Below are 22,130 nucleotides of genomic sequence, written 5' to 3'. Positions count from 1 at the left end.
CATTGCACTCCACCCTGGGGGACAGCCTGAGCGACAAGAGCGAAACTCCATCTCAAAAAAAAAACTGAAAAAGAAAAAAGAAAGAAAGTATTTCCCATGGCCCCTGGCATGGAGCCTAGGACTATGGTGGGGCTGAGGATTTGGTAAATGAATGAATGAGTGGATAACTAAATGAATGCTATTGCGTCATTCACACCATTTCTATTCTAGTCAGAACCTAGGCAAACATCCTTAACAAAGAAGCACTTGGGAAATGCATTCATTAAATTAATGGTTACACCTTTATTGACAAGCATAGTCATGTGTTGTTTCACTGGAGGTTTCTTTGGTTTATTATAGTCATTATAATGCTCGTCAATAAGAGAAAAATGTGCCCAAATCACTTGAGGAACTATGTGTGAATTGCACACTCAGGCATTCCACAGCTAAGGCTCAGCCTCAATCAATACGGTAACCCAATGACAGGTTTTATCAAACATTGGACCCTGCTTAAGCTAAAAGATTTTTAGCCTTTGAATTAGCACTCTGAACAGGACTCTTAATTAATCTGCTAATGATTTTCTTTGTTTAGAGGGATAGTCCTAATTGATTCTAATATATGCTCCCAGAGATATATGCACTTATATATTCCCTTAAGCAATCCTGACAAGAGAGCTAGAGTGTCGTAGCCCCTGTCCTCAGGGAGGGCACAGTCCAGAACCGGAGGCAGCACACCCCACTATTTTGATTGGTGGGATGAGTGCTAGGTCATATGGTGGGTCCAGAGAAGGAGTAAAGGATTCATTCTGCCTGGGAGGCAAGGAGGTGTCAGGCCTCAGGCCACATCACACATTTGAACTGAGCCTTGAAGCATGCCTAGGATTTGACCAGGTAGAGACAAGGGCTGGAGGGTTTCAGGCAGTTGAATAAAGTGTTCCAGGCAGAAGGAACAGCTAGAACAAAGGCACGTTCACAGGCACATACTTGTACCAATACACACTCATACACTCAGCTGCATTCTTCACCCAAGAATTGGGCCAGTCTGAAACTGTCTGAAAGATGTTATTGTGTCCACTTGAGTCAGCTCACAGCTCCAAGGCCCACCAGGCCCTGGGTTGCAGCTGTCCTTTCCCCAGGAGGGCATTTAATATCTGCTGTCTCCTGCCCGCCTTACCACCAGTGCAGACCCTCTCCCTGTTCACCGGGTTGGACATTCCCCTCAGGGTCCTTACCCACTGCAACTGTGGCTCAAATCCCAGGAGGCTATGTGTGACTGGGCCAGAGTTTACTGGTCCTGATGAAGCTTGGGTATTGCAAGATGCAGAATTTTCCACCTCCCTGTGCTGGGGACTTTGGCTAACTGGCCAAGCTGCAGCAGTGGGGAGGGAGGGCCTCCACAGCACTGTGGATGGCTGATGGTGGTGTAATTCTGTCCGATAGTCAATACATTGCTTAGAAACAGGCCCAAGGTGCTATCTTCCATCATTCAAGATGAGTATTTATTGATGATTTAAATTTAACTTTTTTAACATTTTAATTGAAGTATACAAACATAGTTTAAAATGCACATGTCATTAGTGTGCAACCTGATGCATTTCCACCCATTGAACACACCTGTGTAACCAGAACCTGGTCCAGAAACAGGGCATGGCCAACATCCAAACTCTCCTTCCCCCTCCAGGTGCCACTGTCTCTAAGGGTGACCACTGTCCTGGCTTGTAACAGCATAGATCAATTTCTTCTGGTTTTGTACTTTATACAAATGGAATCGTATAGTATGGACTCTTTTGGCACCTACTCTTGAACAAACAGGTTGGTCAAAGACTCTGGAGAGAGAAGGTGAGGAGGTATTGAAAGCCTGCTCTCATGAGGAATAGGAACCTCTAAATGGAAAATGGAGTAAATCACATGTATGAGGGTCTCTGTGGTTCCCGGGAGAGTGGGGAAGGCAGGTGGCCTGGTAGAAAGTGCTCTGGTCCAGGAGTCAGGGACTTGTGCTCACATCTGATATGTATCCATGGTTTGCTGTGAAACCTTGGGAAAAACCTCTTTCCCTCTCTGGACCTCAGGTACATCCCCTGCAGGGTTGGGGTGGATCATTTCCTACCTTTTCACCAGAAGAGACACCGTCTTTTATCTATCCCCACCTCCGCTGCTGCCGTGGATGTCATGCTTTGAAAAATGTTTCTAGGCCAGGCGCAGTGGCTCACGCCTGTAATCTCAGCACTTTGGGAGGCCGAGATGAGCAGATTGCAAGGTCAGGAGTTCAAGACCAGCCTGGCCAACATGGAGAAACCCTGTCTCTACTAAAAATACAAAACTTAGCTAGGCATGGTGGCGCATGCCTGTAATCCCAGCTACTCAGGAGACCGAGGCAGGAGAATCATTTTAACCTGGGAGGCACAGGTTGCCGTGAGCTGAGATTTCTCAAAAAAAAAAAAAAAAAAAAGAAAGAAAAATGTTTCTGAGCAGAGTGAAGATTAATTTGTTTCCCCATTTCTTATTAACCGGAAGAAAGACTCATAGAGCAGACTCAGATCTGCAGCAGATAGCAAGCAGTGCCACCCTGGGTGGACAGAATTCCAGTCAAAAGCAGAAGCAGAGGCTCTTTCTGGCTGAGTTACTTGACTGCAGCCTCCTATCGGGGAAGTATTCAGAGCCTAGTGTACCCAGTGAAATATAGCAAATAGTTTGAGAACACTTAAACTATTGTGCAGTCCTGGGCCCTGGGCCCAGGAACCACTGAAAAGACTAACTTTCCTTCCAGCTCTGATAAGTCAAAGGTCTAGGGTCACCCAGCTCTCCTTGAAATTGACTGCAGAGTTGTGGGGTGTGAAACCCCTCCCCTGAGCTGGATCCCCAACCCCATCCTATGCCCTTCACCCCAGCAGGCCCCCTGCCCAGCCCATTGCTGGAGTCCTAGGGGACCCAGGGCTATCTCATGTTGCTCCGGGGGACTATTGGGAAACTGCTGATGGAACTTGAGTCAGTAGAACACTTGACCACTCACAGTGGGGCAGTCTACTGCCCAGAGGCAGTAGAACACTCCCTACAGCTCCATGAAGCTCCCACCAGTCCAGGGAGAGAACCTCGGGGGGGGGCTCTACAGGAATGAGACCTGGCCCCCTGGGGCTCCTCCTCCTGCAGTCCTGGCTGCCCAGAGCTCAGCCTCCAGGGCCTCACTCCCCTCTGTGCACCCCCAAGAGTTCTCTGCTTTCTAGCCCTGTTTCCATTTCTGTCCATGATCCTAGGATAGGGTGAAATCTGCTTGAGGACATTAAACCCTCTGATGGGGAGCCAGAACCACACCCAGAATAAGTCAGAATCTGACTAGAGCTGAGAACAGGGAGGGAGAAAGCTTAGTGGGGAAGGACTTGGTCAAGGAGAGCTTCTCGGCCAGGCACGGTGGCTCACACTTGTAATCTCAGCATTATGGGAAGCCGAGGCAGGCAGATCACCTAAGGTCAGGAGTTCGAGACCCGCTTGGCCAACATGGCGAAACCCCATCTCTACTAAAAATACAAAAATTAGCTGGGCCTGGTGGCATGCGCCTATAATCCCAGCTACTCAGGAGGCTGAGGCAGGAGAATCACTTGAACCCAGGAGGCGGACGTTGCGGTGAGCTGAGATCACACCACTGCACTCCAGCCTGGGTGACAGAGTGAGACTCTGTCTCAAAAAAAAAAAAAAAAGATTGTTTATTGGAGAAGGGAACTCATGGATGGATGCGGATGAAGAGGCCAGAGCTCTATGGAATGAGGGTGTCCCAGGCAGGGATATTGCAGCTGGGACAGTCTCCATGCAGTATTCTGAGCAGTATGAGGGTGTGCAGGGGACCCAAGAGGTCACCTCTGGAGGAATGAAGTAGCCAGAAGTTCCCTAGGGTGATGAGGTGGGCAGGGGTGGCATGCAATGAGTCTGCTGAGAATTTGGAACTTGGTATCAAGACACCCCGGGGCCTTGGTTGGATATTTAGACATGCCTGGGGCAGATAACTGAACGGCCAAGGACGAACAGCCCATCAATCCAGCATCTGACCCATTTTCACTGTCTTCAAGGCAGGTGGCAGGTCTTTGCACAGTGAGATGTAAAGTGGATTGAGGGGCGAGGCCAATGGTGTCACCTTGGGATGAAGAAATGCTTGCCCATTAGTCCATCAGGATAGGATTTTTGAAAGAGTAGCAATTTCGGGAACAATGTGACAGGTGAGACAGAGGGTTTGGTTATAGGAAACGGTTATTGAGCATGTGCTCTGGGCTGGTGCAGCTCTAGAAAATAAGGGGGAAGAGTGGTGACCCCTGCCCTGATCATGCCATTGCACTCCATCCTGGGCAACAAGAGCGAAACTCCATCTCAAAAAAAAAAAAAAAAACCTCATAAAATGTTTTTCAGGTTCATTAGTGCTGTAGCAAGCATCAGTATTTCCTTTTTATGAATGAATAATATTCCACTGTGTGGCTATAGCATAATTTGTTTATATATTGATGGACATTTAAATTGTTTCTACCTGTTGGCTATTGTGAATAATGCTGCTATGAACGTGTGTGTACAAGTTACAGTTTGAACACCTGATTTCGATTCTAGGAGTGGAATTGTGGGATCATATGTTAACTCTGTGTTTAACTTTTTAAGCAACAGCCCATACTTCTAACTGCATTACTTAAATTCAAGCAGTGTGGTAAGACAGGGGCAAAGATGACATCTGAGAGTACATACTGTTATTTTTCAATATTTACAATTTCTTTTCATCTCTTTTTCTGCAGGTTGTTTAAAGTGGAGGAGAACAAGCTGAGATGGGCCATCATCTAGTAAACTGCTCCATAGGCCGAATAAACTCCTTTGTACTGTAAGCCCCACCAGGCCCGGGATCTTTGTCAGTTTCAATTCCTGACATATGTCAAGTTTAGAACAGTGAATGGCATATGGTTGGTGCTCAGCACATGGCTGGTGCTCAATAAATATTTGTTGCATGAATAAATAAATACAATGAACTGCCTCAAGTGTGCTAAAATCTCAAGAAAACAGACATCCATCAAGTAGAACCAGAGGAGAATGGGCCGACTTTATAGCCAGAGGTTATAAAGTGGTTAGACATGGCAAAGGACTTCCCAGAGCTATGGGGCCCTCAGCCCTTGGGGAAGCCTCAACTTATTCTTTTAACACCCGCCATGTGCAGGTAATTTTACGTATGTTTATACGGAAGCTCTGAGAGCCTGGGTGGCTGTGGATTCCACAGCCAGGCAGCCTAGACGGTGGAACCTGCATCCACCCCCCGGCTGCTGCTAATGCAGACCTTGCTCCCGCTGTGGGGACAGTGGTCCCTCCATCCCAAGGCCAACGCTCAGCCCTAAGAAGGCCTGGGGTGAGGTCAGTCCAAGGGTACCCAAGGGGCCCTCAGAAGAGCCGTGGACAATACATGGTGCGGCCAGAGGAGGAAGGAAGGATAGCAGCAGAGCGTGCAAATTGGAAGCTGATACTGAATTGCAGCAAAATGAGCAGAGGATTAGATGCCCCACCTGGACCCACCCCAGAGAATACCAAGGCTTGGGCCGGCCCTTGTGAGAAGCTGGCAAGCCCAGTCCCAGGTGGAAGCCTGGCCCCTGGCCCGATGAGCAGGGGCGATGAGGCAGGGTGGGTGATCCCAGGCAGGAAGACACCATTGATTTGGGTGAGGCCCTCCTTCCTGAGCTCTCCACCCTCAGCCTGGGCATCCCACACTCATAGAGCTCCTCCTGGTTCTGGGGAAGGAGCAGGATCAGAGCCAAGCTGAGACCCTATCCCAAGTTTCTGCCTTCAGAGAGTGCAGGGGAGAGGGGGATAGGAACACATCCAAATGCCCAGGATTCTGAGGGGGTTGGGGGAAGGGGAAGCTGCCTTGACTGAGTAAGTCAGAGAAGGCTTCCTGGAGGAGGGCGAAGGGTGTGGGGCTGGGTTGAGATACAGGAAGATCTGGGTTTGAATTATAGTTTGGCTGCTTCCTAGCTGTTTGATCTTGGACAAAACTTTCGTTCATTCTACATTTTTTGGAGTGTCTACTCCATGCCAATCATGTGTGAAATGTTGGGATAACAAAGGCGAATTCAATCTGGCTCTCGTCCTTGGAGCTTAAGCAAATCATCCGGGGTGGTGTGACCCATGCTACGATGGAGGTGGAATACGGGGCTGCAGGGCAGGGCCACGGGACATGGTGGGCAGCTTAACCTCCTTGAGCCTCCCTATCCCTAATTCACGTGATGGGGTTTGTAACCACTTCTCACATCGTTGAGAGAAAAGGGTGAGCCTGACTCAGAGCTGTGGCAAAGGAAGGGCAGGGCAGGCTTTAAGGACAGGCACAGGGCTGTCAGAGGCTGAGGCTAGGGAGGGGCAGGAGGGGGTGTGAGGCAGGGCGGGAGAGAGCGGGGCCCTGGGCAGGTGCTGAGCCAGGTCCTGCAGGTCACCCAGTCACTTCAGTCCACGAATGCTGGAGGCAGGCACTGGAGAGCCAGGGCGGTTCAGCTGCAGCTCCTCTGAGCAGGGAGTCAAACAGGTTTGGGTGACCCTTGTGAGCAAGGTCCTGGGGCATCACTAATTTCCACCCCCTTCTCTGGTAATGACCCTGGTGCGGCCTGGCCCTGGCAGTCACAGCTCCTGTCTCTCCCTATAAGGCTGAAACAGACACCAGCTCTCCAGGACCAGCTGGTAAGAGCTTCTCCACTGCCCCCCAGCCCTGACAGGAGGAGTCCTACAGTGTGCATGGAAGCCCAGGGAGCTGGGGGGCTACAGAGGCACCATTGGCTCTGGGGTCTGCAGCCCAGACAGCCCCCTCCAGATGTAATGGGGGAGGAAGCCAGGGACTGGGAGGAATTCAGAGGTCAGAGGAGGAGCAGTATCAGGAGATATGCCCTCCTGCGACTCCTTCTCCCAGCTGCTCTCCCCTCCTGCTAGGGCTCACAATGGCTCCCAGCTGCCTCCTATAAGGAAGCTTTATTAGCCTTCAGCCTGTACTCCCCCACACAGCAGAGCTGACAGGACCCCATTAGTCAGCTTATTCAACCCTTCCCCTGGTGCACAAACCCTTGCCAAGCTTTTCTGACATTTTGCTCAGGCTGCTTGGACCCTCCAAGCAGGTAGGAACTCACTATTTCACAAAGCAGTATTATTAGAAAGGTTTCCCTGACCCTAGCCCCCCACATCTAATCTTTGTCAAATGTGGACAGACTTGTTCCTGGCCCCTTCTCATTCCACCAATGCACGCATGCACATGCTCCCTGTCTCCAGCCAAGCTCCAAGAATCAACCTCTCCCCTGAACCAGGTCCCTGAGGACCACCACGTGGCCGCAACACAGCAGGTGTGGGGCAGGGCGCAAGTGGGCTTAGGGTGGTATAAGGGCTGGCAGTTTGCTCATTGATTCATTCAACAAACATGTACTGAGCACTTCTAAAAGGCCAGGGCCTGTGCTAGGCACTGCGGTGCCATGGTGAGCAAATCCAGAAATGGACCCTGCCCTCTACGAGTTCACAGTCCAGAGGAGAAGCCTGATGCTGAACAGAGAATCACATCCGTGAGCAACACAAAAGGCAAGGCAAATCCCGGGCAGATGCTCCCGGGTCTGTGTGTTATGGGCCTACAGGAAGCCTCTCCCAATGAAAAAGCAATTTTTCAGCCAGAACCTCCACCAGTGTCTTTCAAACTGTGAGTGGCAACCCATTCGTGGGTCATAAAATCAACTTAGTAGTTGTGACCTGAATTACTTGTTAGTGAAATAGAGAGGAATTTACAACGTCACACTTAGGAAATACTGTTTTGTGAAATGTTAGTTTCAGTTATCTATCTATCTATCTGTCTGAGAGATCATGTTTATTAGTTAGGATATTAAATGTATTTCTTACTGCAGGTCTGAATCAAAAAGCTCTGAAGGCCACTGGCCTAGAGTTTGAGGAAGAGTTAGCCATGAGAAATGGTGGTGACACAGGTTCCAAAAGAAGAAACAATAGGTATCAGGCTCAGAGATGAAAGGGCTAGAAGGAGGACACGCCAAGTTCAAGGTCTGGCCTTTCTTGAGGGCAATGGGGAGCCACAGGAGGTTAGCAAGATCCCATCTTCTTCATCCCTGGGCCTCACCCCATGGGCAGGAGGGAAATGGCAGGAAGTTGTCTTTGTGTCTCCCCAGGAGCCTGGACCTGTGGCCTTCCCTGCCTCCACCTGGGCCTCAACCGTCACGACCACCTGGCCTTTGAGGTAGGGTTTGGAGGAGGAAGTCAGCCTATCATCAGGAGAAGGCTCGAATTTCTATATTCATAGCTTGTTTCTGTCACTTACTAGCCTTGTGATTATGGGGCAACTTGTCTAATCTCTGTCCCTCAGTTTCCTCCTTTGTAAAACAGGTCTCATAGAACTCATCCCCAAAAGTCCTTGTAAAGATCTAGTTTGTAACCCAGATGTCTGCAGACCTCCAGTAAAAGAATATGTTTTTGGTATTAGTATGTATGTCCCAAATGTTGCTTGGAATATGCTTATACTAACAAAATCATTTGTTTTTTATCTGAAATTCAAATTTACCTGGATGTCCTGTATTTTATCTGGAAACCCTACACAGAAATAGATGGCTCACGCTGTGTCTCAGAGCTGCAAGGATCCAACGCGCTCCATCCTTCAGAGGCTGGCTGAGGCCCGGGACACGACTCCCACCCTCCTCTCCTGCCCGCCACGGCCCTGGGGGCTGCTCTCTTCACTCCGTCCCGCTTCGCCCCGACTGTGGATCTACCCGCTCCCTTCTCCCTCAGTCCCCAAAGCACCAGACTCACAGGCCTGCTGTGTGACCCACTTTTACCGACCTTTCGGGGAGAGTAGAGGGCATTTGTGACTCAGCTCAGAGCAGGAAACACATCTCACGTCAACTGTCAGACGGCGCTGCTCCGAATCCCATCACAGCGCTCCAGCAGGGGGCGTCCTCACCGGCCGCGGTCACAGCCACGGCTCAACCCGGCCCAACTCCCAGACACCCTCCTTCCACCTCCTCTTTTCCACCGAGCCCGCCTCCTCTTTCAAGCCAGCAGCCAACAAAACCCTGATCCGTGTCTTTATTATTCAAAGACCTTAAGCACTCTTTCCCAACTCGTTCCCATCTTGATTATTTCAGTTAGGGATTCACCTTCACAATCAAAAAAGTTCTCTCAAAGCCAGGCTACTGGAGTTCTAATTCTGCCTTCCCACTTTTACCAGCTGTGAAATCTCAAGAAAGTTACTTAACCTCTCTCTGCCTCATTTTCCTCATCTTTAAAAAACAGAATGATAATATTTAGCTCCTAAGATGGATTTAAGTGAGCCGATATATCCAAGAAGGCCTAGAACGGTACGTGGCAGAATGGGCATCGCATATGGGTTTAATCTTACAACTGCCATGTTTCACCAATTCTAAGGTGTATCTCGTTTCTCATCACAAGAGCTCTTCCGCTCGTGTGGCAGCTGGGAGTGGCCGTCATTGCCTGCGCATACCTAAACTTGGTCAGGTGAGTTCCGTGCCTTCAGCTTAATTGCTGTTTAAAATGTCTTCAAAAAGGTTACACTGTGGTTTAGCATTTAAACACAGTTATTGTGTATGCAGAAAGGCGGGCAAACAGAAGAGTGTAGCAAGAATTTGATATTAGTGAAGCAGTTATCATTGAAGAATGACCACAATTTCATATTTTCTTGCAAAACAGCAGCCAAGTGTTTTATGAGACCTAAGAAAGGAAGAGCCCCATAAGTAAATGGAACTGTTGTGTTGTTTTATTACCGAGAAAAGGGCAAAATGATTGCTAGTCACACGTGAAGCAAGAAAACACCGGCAATAAAGCTTGCAGAATGAGTAGCTGAGGCTTGAAAATAAATGGTGGAAACAATAGTGGACAATCTTTTAAAGAATGGCACATTGCCAACGCTCCTGATGGCACAAAAGGTGATACCACGCAGAAAATCAAGGCTCTGAGTCGAAGACGGTTTCAGGAAAATTGGACTGTGAATGTGAAGAAATCTGGGAACTATTTTAGCCAATTTGTGTTGCCTATAATTTCCTTTCATGTATGCAAAAGAGCAATTTTGACTTCAAAGACTGATATCTAAATAAATCTAAAATATCTTTTTTGTGTGTGTGTCTGTGATACAGTGTCTCGCCCTTTCACCCAGGCTGGAGTGCAGTAGTGCAATCTCAGCTCACTGCAACTTCTGCCTCCCAGTCTCAAGCAATCCTCCCACATCAGCTGGGACTACAGGTGCACACCACTATGCCTAGCTAATTTTTTGTGAGTATTTTTTGTAAAGCTAGGGTTTCACCATGTTGCCAGACTGGTCTCAAGCTCCAGGACTCAAGTGATCCGCCCACCTTGGCCTCTCAAAGTGCTGGGATTACAGGCATGAGCCACCAAGCCCAGCCTATAAAATACGCATAACATAAAATTTACCATCTTAACCTTTTTTTTTTTTTTTTTGAGACGGATTTTCGCTCTTGTTGCCCAGGCTGGAGTGCAGTGGTACGATCTTGGCTCACTGCAACCTCCACCTCCTGGGTTCAAGTGATTCTCTTGCCTCAGCCTCCCGAGTAGCTGGGATTACAGGCATGCGCCACCACACCCGGGTAATTTTGTATTTTTAGTAGAGATGGGGTTTCTCCACGTTGGTCAGGCTGGTCTCAAACTTCCGACCTCAGGTGATCCGCTCACCTCAGCCTCCCAAAGTGCTGGGATTACAGGCGTGAGCCACCATGCCTGGCCCTCATCTTAACCATTTTTAAGTGCACAGTTCAGTGGCATTAAGTACATTCATATTGCTGTGAATTCATCAGCAATTTTTGTCATGTTCTAATTAATAGTGCATGATAGATGCATAGACTTCCTAAGACATAGCGTAGTGGCCATTGTAGAAAAAAATGCAGCCATCCCTGCAGGTGAGCAGAGCTGCCAGCCAGAAGCACAGCCAAGCCCCACCAGCTTTGATGAGAACACCTTCTTCCTCCCTGGCATGAAGGGAAAGTCAAATGCAAACACAGGCACGAGCCGGGTCATCATTGGCCCCTTCCCCTCCTCCCAGACTAGGGGCCAGATCAGAATGTGAGTCCTGACTACTATTGTAAGCTGTGCGGCAGGTCACACTCTCTCTGGAATTCATGTTCTCATCATGGAAACTGGAATCCACAAGCAAGATGATCTCTAAGATCCCATTAGCTTCTAAATGTATGATTGTGTAACTGAACAACCACACAACACACACACCACAAACATACGCAAATTCGGGTTGGGGCTTTGTGGGCTCCAAGGAGAAGCTGTCACACCTGTCCTGGTGTATTGGGAAGCAAGAGATTTTTACCCGACTGGGTTAGGAGTGGTGCTTCCCAGAATCAAGGGTCAGTAGGCCACTCTGTCAAGATCGTGAATACCTTGACCAAAGGAGAGACCAGAAAGGGTGTGGCCCATCCGAGAGCACACAGCAACTAAATGGTTGGGTGTGGATTTAGAAGCCACTGTCACAGTTTCAGTTCACATGAGGCCCAAGGAGAAGTTTTTCCAGGAACCCCTGACACTCAGTCCTGAACCTGGCCAGTTGGGGTGGACAGTATATCCGAAAGTCAGGAGAAGTGATACATGAAGACACAAAAGAAAGGAGTAGGCCAGGCGCGGTGGCTCACGCCTGTAATCCCAGCACTTTGGGAGGTCGAGGCAGTTGGATCACAAGGTCAGGAGTTCAAGACCAGCCTGGCCAATATGGTGAAACCCCATCTCTACTAATAAAAATACAAAAATTAGCTGGGTATGGTGGCATGTGCCTGTAATCCCAGCTACTCAGGAAGCTGAGGCGAGAGAATTGCTTGAACCTGGGAGGTGGAAGTTGCAGTGAGCTGAGCCACTGCACTCCACCAGTGGGGAAGGCATGTTCCCTGGGTGGGGGCAGAGGCACACCCAAGCCAGACCCCTCGGAATCCTTGTCTCTTCCTATGTGCAGAGTCTGGAGGTGGGTCCCAGATGCTCTTTATATGACAGGGGTTGGGTTCCCCCTCTCCGTCGATCTTCTCCCGGAGGACCCAGAATGCCTGAAGTTGGGAGGGATGGCTGAGGGAAGAGTGCCAGGGCGCCAGGTGTCTGTGTGTCAGGCCAGGTGTCAGGCACTGGAAATACACTGCAGAACAAATCCCACAGGAATCCCTGCTCTTTTGGAGCATCCCTTCTGTATGGGTAATTTTTATTCTTTCTTCCTCCCCTTCCTCTTCCCCTTTCTCTTCCCCTTCCTTCATAATAGCAGGAGTCATGAGTCCTCATATATATGTGTATGATACATTCTCAGTTGCAAAATATTTTCCCGTTCATTATCTCACTGCATTCTCAAAACAACTTTATGGGGTAGGCATCCACACTCCCATTGTCCAGACAAGGAAACTGAGGCACAGAATGTGGCTCGGTAGTGTGGGGTGTGGCAGAAAGCTCCAGACCAGGCCCCAGTCCCGGCTCAGCCACTACCCTGCTGGAGCATCCTAGATAAGTCACTCCCCTCCCTGGGCCTATACTCACCCCTCCTGCCCACCCCACATCCCCATGATACAACACAAAGCACTCCACTCCAGTCTCCAATCTCTCCCAGATTTCTGTTCCTGGGACTGTGACTTGCCCAGGGACCTGCTGGACAGGAGCTAGGGCAGGGTGCAGAAACCCGTCCTTCTGCCCCCACTCTGAGCCTGACCCTGCTGTGAATCCCCAGGAGAGGGAGCGAGGCTGGAGGGATTAGGGAAGGGCCAGTGAGTGGGGCTGGGGAAACTTCTAGACTTGAACGCCTCCAGGACCCCAATGGCCACAGCAGCATTGACAGCAGGAGGCAGCACTGCCCAGATGCTGAGCTGAGTGGGCACCAAGGCCAGAGAGCTGCTTATCGGCATCACAGCCGCCCCGAGCCTGCACAGCTCACTGCCCCACAGAAATGTCTTTCTCCTGTGGCCAGAGCGGCCCTGAGCTCCTCGGGGTTTCTAGGACCTGTCACAGCTTCTGGGACCCCAACACGTGAGTATGCACAGACCTGTTCTCCTCAAAGTGTAAATAATACTGTAAGTAAGGGCTGATATTCATTGACCACCTACTGTGGACGAGGCGCTGCTCTGAGCACTTGACATACATTATTTCATTCCATCCAAACCCCAATCCACTAGGTCAGTTTTATTCTCCCCATTTTACAGAGAAAGACAAGAAAAGTTAAGTCACATAGATGGAACAGGCTGACGCCAGAATGGACACCCTCAGCTTCCTCAGCCGCCCCCAGGTTGACTCCATCACCAAGGGCCAGGGTCCCAGTGCCCCCAGGCTCTAGGAGCTGCTATTTGGCTGGGGCTCCCAGGAGAAGGTGAAGCTTAATGATTTATGGGTGATTAGCTGCAAGAATGCAAGCACAGAAGACACAAACCTTTATGCCTTGGAAATTTGTCACAAGCCAACCAGTTGTTTTCCATCCCTGTGAAGCAGGAATAATTGGAGGTCTGACAGAAGAACTTCCCAGTTACCAGAAGGGGCAGCACTCATGTACTCTCTTAGTTTTGTGTGAGGTGTTGCCCCTGCCTTGGTCAACAGTTTGAGTCAGAGAGAGGGGCGCCGGGCACAATCCCCACCAGAGGTTCCCATTCACAAGACCCTGTGGGGGCTGGGAGATGCCCTGGGGCAGCAGCCCTGGGGTAACCAAGGGAACAAACACGGAAAACCAGGGACGTCAGTCCTTATCTGGAGCTCATTAAATGGGGAACATCAGTCAGCTGTGAAGGCCAAGATAGGGTGATAGGCATGTGGGTGGGCTGGGATGGGGCACGGGGGCAGAGGCCACCATGGAGGAGAAGAGGCATTGGCCTCAACGACTCCACCTCCCCGCCACGTGCCCAGATCCAGGATGGAAGGACCCTATAAATGCCCACAACCCAGCCTCCCCAGAGGCCTTGAGAAAGAGAGCGAGAGAGAGCGAGAGAGAGTGCCCGGAGCCCCCTGGCCCTGAGACGGCTGGGCCGGCCACGCAGGCTCTGCAGCATGTGGGAGCTCCGCTCCATAGCCTTCTCCAGGGCTGTGTTCGCAGAGTTCCTGGCCACACTCCTCTTCGTCTTCTTTGGCCTCGGCTCGGCCCTCAACTGGCCACAGGCCCTGCCCTCTGTGCTACAGATTGCCATGGCGTTTGGCTTGGGTATTGGCACCCTGGTACAGGCTCTGGGCCACATAAGCGGGGCCCACATCAACCCCGCCGTGACTGTGGCCTGCCTGGTGGGCTGCCACGTCTCCTTTCTCCGAGCCGCCTTCTACGTGGCTGCCCAGCTGCTGGGTGCTGTGGCCGGAGCCGCTCTGCTCCATGAGATCACGCCGGCAGACATCCGCGGGGACCTGGCTGTCAATGCTGTGAGTAGCCACAACTTTGCCATCCACAAGGGGCAGGTCCTGGGGAATCCCTTGTAAGGGATGAGATGGGAGGGATGGGCTCTGGGTGAGGTGGGGAGAGAGGTGGAGACAGAGGCAGAGAGAGAGAGAGAGAGAGAGAGAGGCTGGAGCCAGGAACACAGCCACCATAGGACGGTCAGGACGAAAGGAGCAATGATACCAGAGCAAAGGCAGGATGCAGAGACTGCTGGCTTCTTCCACCCTGACCGTCGTGCAGGAAGAGCCTCATCCAGGTTTCTGTTGGACTCAACGCCTACATTACAGTGAGGACAGGGCTATACCTCAGCAGGGGTTGATGTCCCAAGCAGACATGCTTTCCAAACTGCGGGGAGCCTTGGAGTGATCATCACAGGGTTCTCAAGAGAGAAGAGGGGCCCAGCATTTCTTCTGCTTTGAGGGTTTGCAGGCCCCATGGCAGGTGCTCCTTACGGGCCAGGCACGGACACACCACAGCCCTGCAAGCAGCAATGGGCATATTCACTTCTCCAAACCCTGAGGAGGTTCCTGGAGCCCATAAGCTGGCTGCTGATTACACGATACAGGCGCTAACTGGGCCCCGTGGGCCCTTTGGGAGCTGAGGGTGGTGCCACAGTCCCTTCCCCCATGTCCCACCCACTTCTCCTCTCAGGTCTGTGTGGGCCCTGTGAATCCAAGGGACATGAGTGTGGAGGAATGACCTGTGCCCCCAACAGATCAACTCTCACTCTGTACCCCCATCCTAAGCCAGGACAGCAAGTGCCTCTTTTGTTCTTCAGTCTCCAGTAGTTCCCAGCCTTTTCCATCCCTGGGCCACTGGACAAGAGTCCCGATGTCTTTGACAAGTCCTGCACAATCTCTGTGGCCACCCCCTTCTCTGCACAAGTGGCCCTTCCTCATTTGTGGGACAGAGGTATTCCAATTAGGGAACTTCACTGTTTTGTTTTGTTTTGTTTTTGAGATGGAGTCTCACTCTGTTGCCCAGGCTGGAGTGCAATGGTACAATCTCAGCTCACTGCAACCTCCACCTCAAGCCATTCTCTTGCCTCAGCCTCCCGAGTAGCTGGGATTACACGCCTGGGATTACGCACCTGTAATCCCAGCTAATTTTTGTATTTTTAGTAGAGACAGGACTCACCATGTTGGTAAGGCTGGTTTTGAACTCCTAACCTCAAGTGATCCACCTGCCTCAGCCTCCCAAAGTGCTGGAATTACAGGCATGAGCCACCACACCCAGCCTCTGTTCTTTAAAGAGGAAAATATGACAAGGCTGGGGGCCGGGGGCCAAGGAAAGGCTAGGTGGGCAAGCAGAGGAGTGGGCTCATTTCCTCTGAGAACAAAATGAGTTGTTTGCAGCAAGAAGAGGTCCAGTTAGATTGAAAAAGGAACTTCCTGAGAGCATGACCAGGAAGTCCTTCTCTAATAGCAGGGCACTGGGAGTGAGAGGCCATGGGAAGCATGCAGTCCTCCTCCTCCATCATTTCACAACTGACCGGGGCCCTCAGAAGAGAAAGGTCTTGGAGGGCTCCTCCATGCCACTTCTCAGCATTTACCACCTTGAGGACCTGGGGAGAACCCTGCCTGGATGGAATGGGGCAGTGGTGGGACCAACTTGCCCTGAGGCTAAGGAGAGCCAGATGACCCTCAAAACAATCCCAAGTGTCCTTTGAGGACACTGAGAGCCAGCCTGGCCACCAGGAAGTTAATCATTGACATGCACCTGCCCTGTGCCAGGCCAGCTATCATCTCATCATCGGTACAACGCTGTAAGGGAAATTCTATGGTTCCCCCTATTGTGAGTGGCAAATTGAGGCTCAACAGTCAATTGATCCAAGTCACAGAACCAATAAGTCATTTCCAGTCCTCCCACAGTCCTCCAGAATCCATTTTCTTATCCCGTTTCACAGAAGGAGAAACTGAGGCCAAATTAAATAGTCCCATGGCAAGTCAGAGGCCTCCAAAGTGTCTGCTTCCAAAGCTCTTTTCACTGTCCTCTAGAGACTCTGCCTTGGACAACAACAGGAGGGATTGAGGTTAGACCCTAGAGAGACCCAAGGGTTCTGACCTGATGTCTCGGACCCAGGGGTGGGGGTTCAGGGCCTGGAGAAAGAGCGTGGGAGCTGAGAGCTGTCACTGTTCCACCCAGTGCGGTGCCCAGCCCCAGAAGGCAGGGTGTAGGGTACAGGGTGACAAAACCCAAGGAGAAATCCAGTGCTGGGCGCGGCCCAGTTATGAAATCACCTCTTTACTCAGCCCCAACTTCTCTACTTACCCAAGGCAGGGTCTGCTGAGACCATGGGCAGCCTGCATGGGTGTGGAGGCCTTGCCCGACACAGCTCCAGGGCCCTCACCTCAACCTCCATAGGATATGCAGGGAGCAAACCAACAGGGCAAACCTGAGGCCTGAAAGGCAGTAGGGAATAGACAAGGGTTAGGGAAAGAGGTGGATGCTGGACTCATAGCGGAAAGGGGCACACTAGGACCGTCCCCCAGACCCAAGTCCCTCGACCCTGTCCCTGGGAGCCATTTGACCTCAGGAAGAAAGACCACAGGCCTCTCATTGCACCAGGGTCTGATGGTCTAGAGAGAGAGGAAGGTCTTCCTGCTGACTGGCCTAAAGCTTCCTGAGGCAGTTGAAACCTCTTCCTTTCTTGTTCATCGGAAAACAGAAATTCTGGATCTCAGCATTCTTTTCCTCTCATACTGCAGGCTCCCAACCTCAGGCCCCAATCTAATGGGCTACAGAGTCAGTTTTGCTGCCTCTGGCGGGGGGACCATGGGCATCCTGGGGGATCATAAACTGCCTTTGGGCCAGGGCCCAGGAAGAAGGGATCAGTTGTTCCAGCTAAGGTGTCTGGCAAGCCCAGGTGTTCTGGCTCCCAGCCCAGAGGCCCCCTGGTGCCTCGACTGCAGGTGGACAGGAAGATGGAGCCAGAGAGGAGAGTGGGCTCAGTGTTCCCCTACCTGCCTCTTCTCTGTCCCCAGCTCAGCAACAGCACGACGGCTGGCCAGGCGGTGACTGTGGAGCTCTTCCTGACACTGCAGCTGGTGCTCTGCATCTTTGCCTCCACTGATGAGCGCCGCGGAGAGAACCCAGGCACCCCTGCTCTCTCCATAGGCTTCTCCGTGGCCCTGGGCCACCTCCTTGGGGTAGGTCATGGCCATGGGTTCCAGCCTCCCTGGAGGAACAGACACACAGACCACTCCAGAGACAGACACAGAGACCCCAAGAGGGACACATACACAGAACTCTCAAGAGGAACAGACACCCCAGAGGTTTGACTCCCAGATACCCCAGAGGGACAGATATCACTCCAGCCCATCTGTAAATAAAACGTGAAGTTAATTTTCCATCACGTGGGTTCCCGTTAGGCTGAGGTCAAGCACTGCAGCGTGGGACAAGGACTTCCTGCCCTGTCCTCATCTCCCTTCTCTCTTTGATGCCCTCCTCCCACTGCAGATCCATTACACCGGCTGCTCTATGAATCCTGCCCGCTCCCTGGCTCCAGCTGTCGTCACTGGCAAATTTGATGACCACTGGGTAATGGCTGAAACCTCCTGCCCTCCCCTTCCCTAGAAACTCATTTTAGAGGGAGAACAAGAGCTGGAATAGCATGGGATGGGGGCTCAGCGGCGGTACCCCAAACCCTCCACACTCCTCCTGGTCCTGGGGAGCCTTGGGTTCCACCCCTCAGATCTGATGCCAAAGACTCAGTTTCCACATCTGTGAATGAGGATGACAATAGCTTACCTCACTGGCTTCTTGGGAACAGTTAAGTGAGGTTACCAGTGTAACCCAGATAATGCAGTGTCTGGCACTTGGAACTCTGTAAGTGGTAGTATTTAGCACTTATCTGGTGCTTAGTATGTGGTGAGCCTTATTCTGAGTGCTTTGCAAACATTAACTCAGTTTTCACAACCACCCTAGGAGGTAGACATTCTTAGAGTGAAAGGCACAGAGAGGGTAAGTAACTTGTCAAAGTGCACACAGCACTTAAGTGGTGGAATCAGGATTCACACACAGGCAGTGGCTTCAGAATTCACACCCTTAACCCCGCACTGACAAGGCTTCCCCAGCAGCTGGCGTTGTCGTCGCTAATTACATAAATAAGCATTTTACTAGATTAATGGCGGGGAGGAGGGGTGCGGCCGCAGAGTGTGCCGCCGGGGCCTGCGGGCTCCGCGTGCCGGTGCAGGCGCGGGTGCCAAGCCGCCCTCTCCGCTCGCCCCCAGGTCTTCTGGATCGGACCCCTGGTGGGCGCCATCCTGGGCTCCCTCCTCTACAACTACGTGCTGTTTCCGCCAGCCAAGAGCCTGTCGGAGCGCCTGGCAGTGCTGAAGGGCCTGGAGCCGGACACCGACTGGGAGGAGCGCGAGGTGCGACGGCGGCAGTCGGTGGAGCTGCACTCGCCGCAGAGCCTGCCACGGGGCACCAAGGCCTGAGGGCCGCCAGCGGCCTCTACGGCCCCGACGGATGCTTGTGAAGCCCGAGGCAGAAGGGCCCACCCCGTCCCTCCTCTCCCCCAGGTCTGAAGTTGGCCCCCCAGCGCAGAGTAGCTGCTTCCTGGACGTGTGCGCCGAGGCCAGTGCTGTGAGCAGGCGGGGAGGAGGCTGCTGGAGGGAGCCCTGAGCCTGGCAGGTCCCCTGCCCTGAGGCTGTGAGCAGCCAGTGGTGGCTCCTCCAGCCTTTTGCAGGGAGCTGGGAACTCAGGGGACTGAGCTGGGGAGGGAGGCAGGTGGGTGGTAAGAGGGAAACTCTGGAGAGCCTGCACCCAGGTACTGAGTGGAGAGTGTACAGACCCCTGCCTTGGAGGTTCTGGGAATGGTGCAACTGGTTTTACTAGTGTGCAAGTGTGTTCATCCCCGAGTTCTCCTTTGTCCTCACATGCAGGGTTGTGCATGCCCCTGAGTGTGAACAGGTTTGCCTACGTTGGTGCAAGTGTGCACGGCTGGTGACTTCTCATTCCCCTTGCACCCCTTCCTCCCCAACCTGCAATAAATCCACTTCTCCTGCAGTGGATGAGTGTGGGTACCAGCCATCCTCAGGAGAAGGGGAAAGGAAGGAGGCCACTTTGAGAGGGCTGAAGGGAGGGCCTTGATTTCCAGCCGCAATCTGGCTCCTCCTGGAAAATTGCCCCCACCTGCAGCACTGGGCCCCAAGGCTTGCCAAGACTCATTGCTGGAGGCAGAGGGGTGTCAACCAGACAACAGCTCCCCTAGAAATGGCCTCTGGAAAAAGGAAATTTTTGGTGGCCAAAGATTTCCTTTCTGTGGTGAGGGAGAACCTCTCCAAAGAGGAAGCAGGCATATGAGTGTGCACGCCTTCACGTGTGTGTACGCTGTGTGTGCCCGGGACCCCTGTCTCCAGGGATGCCCCAGACCCAGAGATTAGCCTCCCACTTTGGCAGAGAAAACAAAAGCCCTTTGTGAGACCCGGGCCTTTGTCTTGGGAGAGGGGGAGATTTTTTGCACTTAGACACTTCTTGAAAGGAGACACTCAGTTTCACAAGTGAGCCCTCTTGCCCAGCACACACCTATGGCTGGCTGGGCAAGGCGCTCAGGCATGCAACCACGGGCACCAGGCAACACCCCTCCATCACCCATCTCATTCTCCCCAGTCCTCGGGCAGCAGCTCCTCCACCCCAGGAATCTCCGTTCCTTCTCTGTCTGCCTCCCCACAGCCCGTGATCCCTGCTTCTGGCTCCTACCACTGGACAGTCATTGTCGATAGAGCAGCCTGCTGCTCTCAGGACCAGAGAAGGGAAATGACTTCTCCAGGCAGAGGCAGATCGGAGTCTAGAACCCAGGCTTCTAAATTTCTAGGCCAGTACGACTGCTCTTAAAAAAGATTAACTGGGATTAAGTGAGATGACGCATGTAAAGATGCTGTGCAAACTGTAATTCCTAATACCATTATCACGCATTACTAGAATCATTTCATTATTTCTGCTTCCTGGGGGAAGGATGCAGAAGGAATTTGATGCTCAACATCCCTTACCTCCTTTCGTTGATGGCCAAAGCAAAGGAGAGTCCCGGGAGCCCGCAAGATCCAGGCAGAAGGAGATGGGTTTGGGGCTGGCCCCATCCTGGCCCAGCCTCTTAACCTCTCCTTACCCTGAATGTGTGCCCTATCTTTTCTCCCACCTCCTTCCTCCCACCACCCAGCCCCATCCATTCTCTCTTTCCCTCTCCAGCCTGCTGTATAAGTAACATGTGGGTCATACCTTGAACCCCCCACCGCCCCCATGCTCTCTGTGGCCTCCATGCCTTCAAGACTTCTGTCTGTATCTATCTCACACTGCACCAAGCACCCACTGTGCATCAGGCACTAAGTCTCTAGCCTCTTTCTCCCTTCTGCTCCCATCCAAGAAAGGCAGTGTACAAGGAACATCTCTGTAATTGTGTCCCCTCTCATCTATGCTCTTTCCTGTCTTCCTTGACCAAAGCTGTCCTTGAGGTCCAAAAAAGGCTGCCCTGGGCCATACGTGCTATGGAGAGGACTCTCCCAAACCCCCAATAGCTAGTGACAGACACTTGGCCTCACTACCAGAAGAAGCGTGGAGTCAGAAACCAAAGTGACCTCCAGAGCTGTCCTCCTGGCACCTGAGTGTCCTTGCTCTAGAGGTTCAAAGGCAGCAAGGCAGTGAGCCATGAGCCCAGCATGGATGTGTCTCAGGCACCTCATCTGCACCCCACCTCACCCCAACAAACTCCTCTAGAAGAAGCCAAGAATTTCTCTCTCTGTCTGTTTCACTTCTTGGATTGCATCTCCCCAAAAACTAAATGTGAAATCCCTACCATTTCTAGCCTCTATTGCCCAGATTGGAGTCAGAGGTCAAAAAAGGATTCCAAGTGATGGAACTCCAGGGGTGGAGGGAAATGGGCAGTTCCTGGCATCTCTTGTGTGCCAGCTGCTGTGCTGGGTGCCTTGCATGCATGGGCTCATCTAATCTTCCCAAACTTCAGATAGGTTAGGGAAGGACAAAGGCGCCCAGCCGTGAAGGATTTTGCTATTTCCAAAGCTTCCCCTTATCGTCCCCTGTGATTATCTCCCAACCCTGTGAGAAAGGTAGAGCAAATATTGTTCTTCCCATTTTACAGATTCAGAAACCAAGGCTAAGGGACTGGTCTAAAGTCTCACAGGTAGTATATAGAGGAGCCAAGACTTGAACTCAGAGCTTTTTATACAAAATCCCATGATTTTTCCACTGAGACAAATCCTGGGCTCCTGGGAGGCCCTGGCAGAAGCCAGAGCACATGGCTGGGCCTTTCTAGCCCAACCCACTGTCTTTCAGTGGACAGAGAGCCTTGGCGAGGGCAGCAGCGTAGAGAGGGCTGGTTTCTGCCCTTTAAGAGCACCCGGTCAGTCAGAGAACAGAGATCACACACACCAAACCAGACAGAGGCAGGGCAGCATGGAGACAGGTGGACAGACCTCCAGGTCCCCAACCTGGGGACAGAGAAGGTTCTGAGCTGTCCCACACTCCCACATGGTGCCAGATGACTTTGCACCTGCAAATGGTGCTTCAATGTTGTTTTGTATCTTTCAGCTGTGATGCTGTATATATACAATGCCTCCCAGCTAGACTGTAAGCACTTTGGGGACAGGGCTGCTTCCAGTTCTTGGACGGCATTCTCCTATCTACCTTCCTTCAACTGCTCTGCATATAATAAGCACTCAATAAATGCTCATTTGCCAATAAGTACTGTTTCTTCCACAACTTGGCAGTGGTGAATAGAAATACAGTCCAAGGTAGCAGAAGACAGGCGGAG

General features: G+C 51.7%; 1 protein-coding gene across 1 annotated transcript; it reads left to right on the top strand.

The window, feature by feature from the left end:
* The first annotated feature begins 13,900 nt into the window (after window positions 1-13,900).
* AQP2 (aquaporin 2) lies at window positions 13,901-22,060 on the top strand. Its single transcript, XM_003252170.2, has 4 exons — window positions 13,901-14,343; window positions 17,344-17,508; window positions 17,819-17,899; window positions 18,592-22,060. Exons 1-4 carry the CDS (start codon window positions 13,984-13,986, stop codon window positions 18,799-18,801), a joined length of 816 nt encoding a protein of 271 aa, XP_003252218.1. The 5' UTR covers window positions 13,901-13,983; the 3' UTR covers window positions 18,802-22,060.
* The last annotated feature ends 70 nt before the right edge of the window (window positions 22,061-22,130 follow it).

Source organism: Nomascus leucogenys, chromosome 8, assembly GCF_006542625.1.
Source record: "Nomascus leucogenys isolate Asia chromosome 8, Asia_NLE_v1, whole genome shotgun sequence".
Taxonomy (NCBI): domain Eukaryota; kingdom Metazoa; phylum Chordata; class Mammalia; order Primates; family Hylobatidae; genus Nomascus; species Nomascus leucogenys.
This window is presented reverse-complemented; position numbering and strand designations above follow the sequence as displayed.

Coding starts and splice junctions, on each gene's coding strand:
- AQP2 (XM_003252170.2), top strand. CDS start 13,984: ATGTGGGAGCTCCGCTCCATAGCCTTCTCCAGGGCTGTGTTCGCAGAG. Junction 14,344..17,343: donor GGGACCTGGCTGTCAATGCT/GTGAGTAGCCAC, acceptor CTCTGTCCCCAG/CTCAGCAACAGCACGACGGC. Junction 17,509..17,818: donor CCCTGGGCCACCTCCTTGGG/GTAGGTCATGGC, acceptor CTCCCACTGCAG/ATCCATTACACCGGCTGCTC.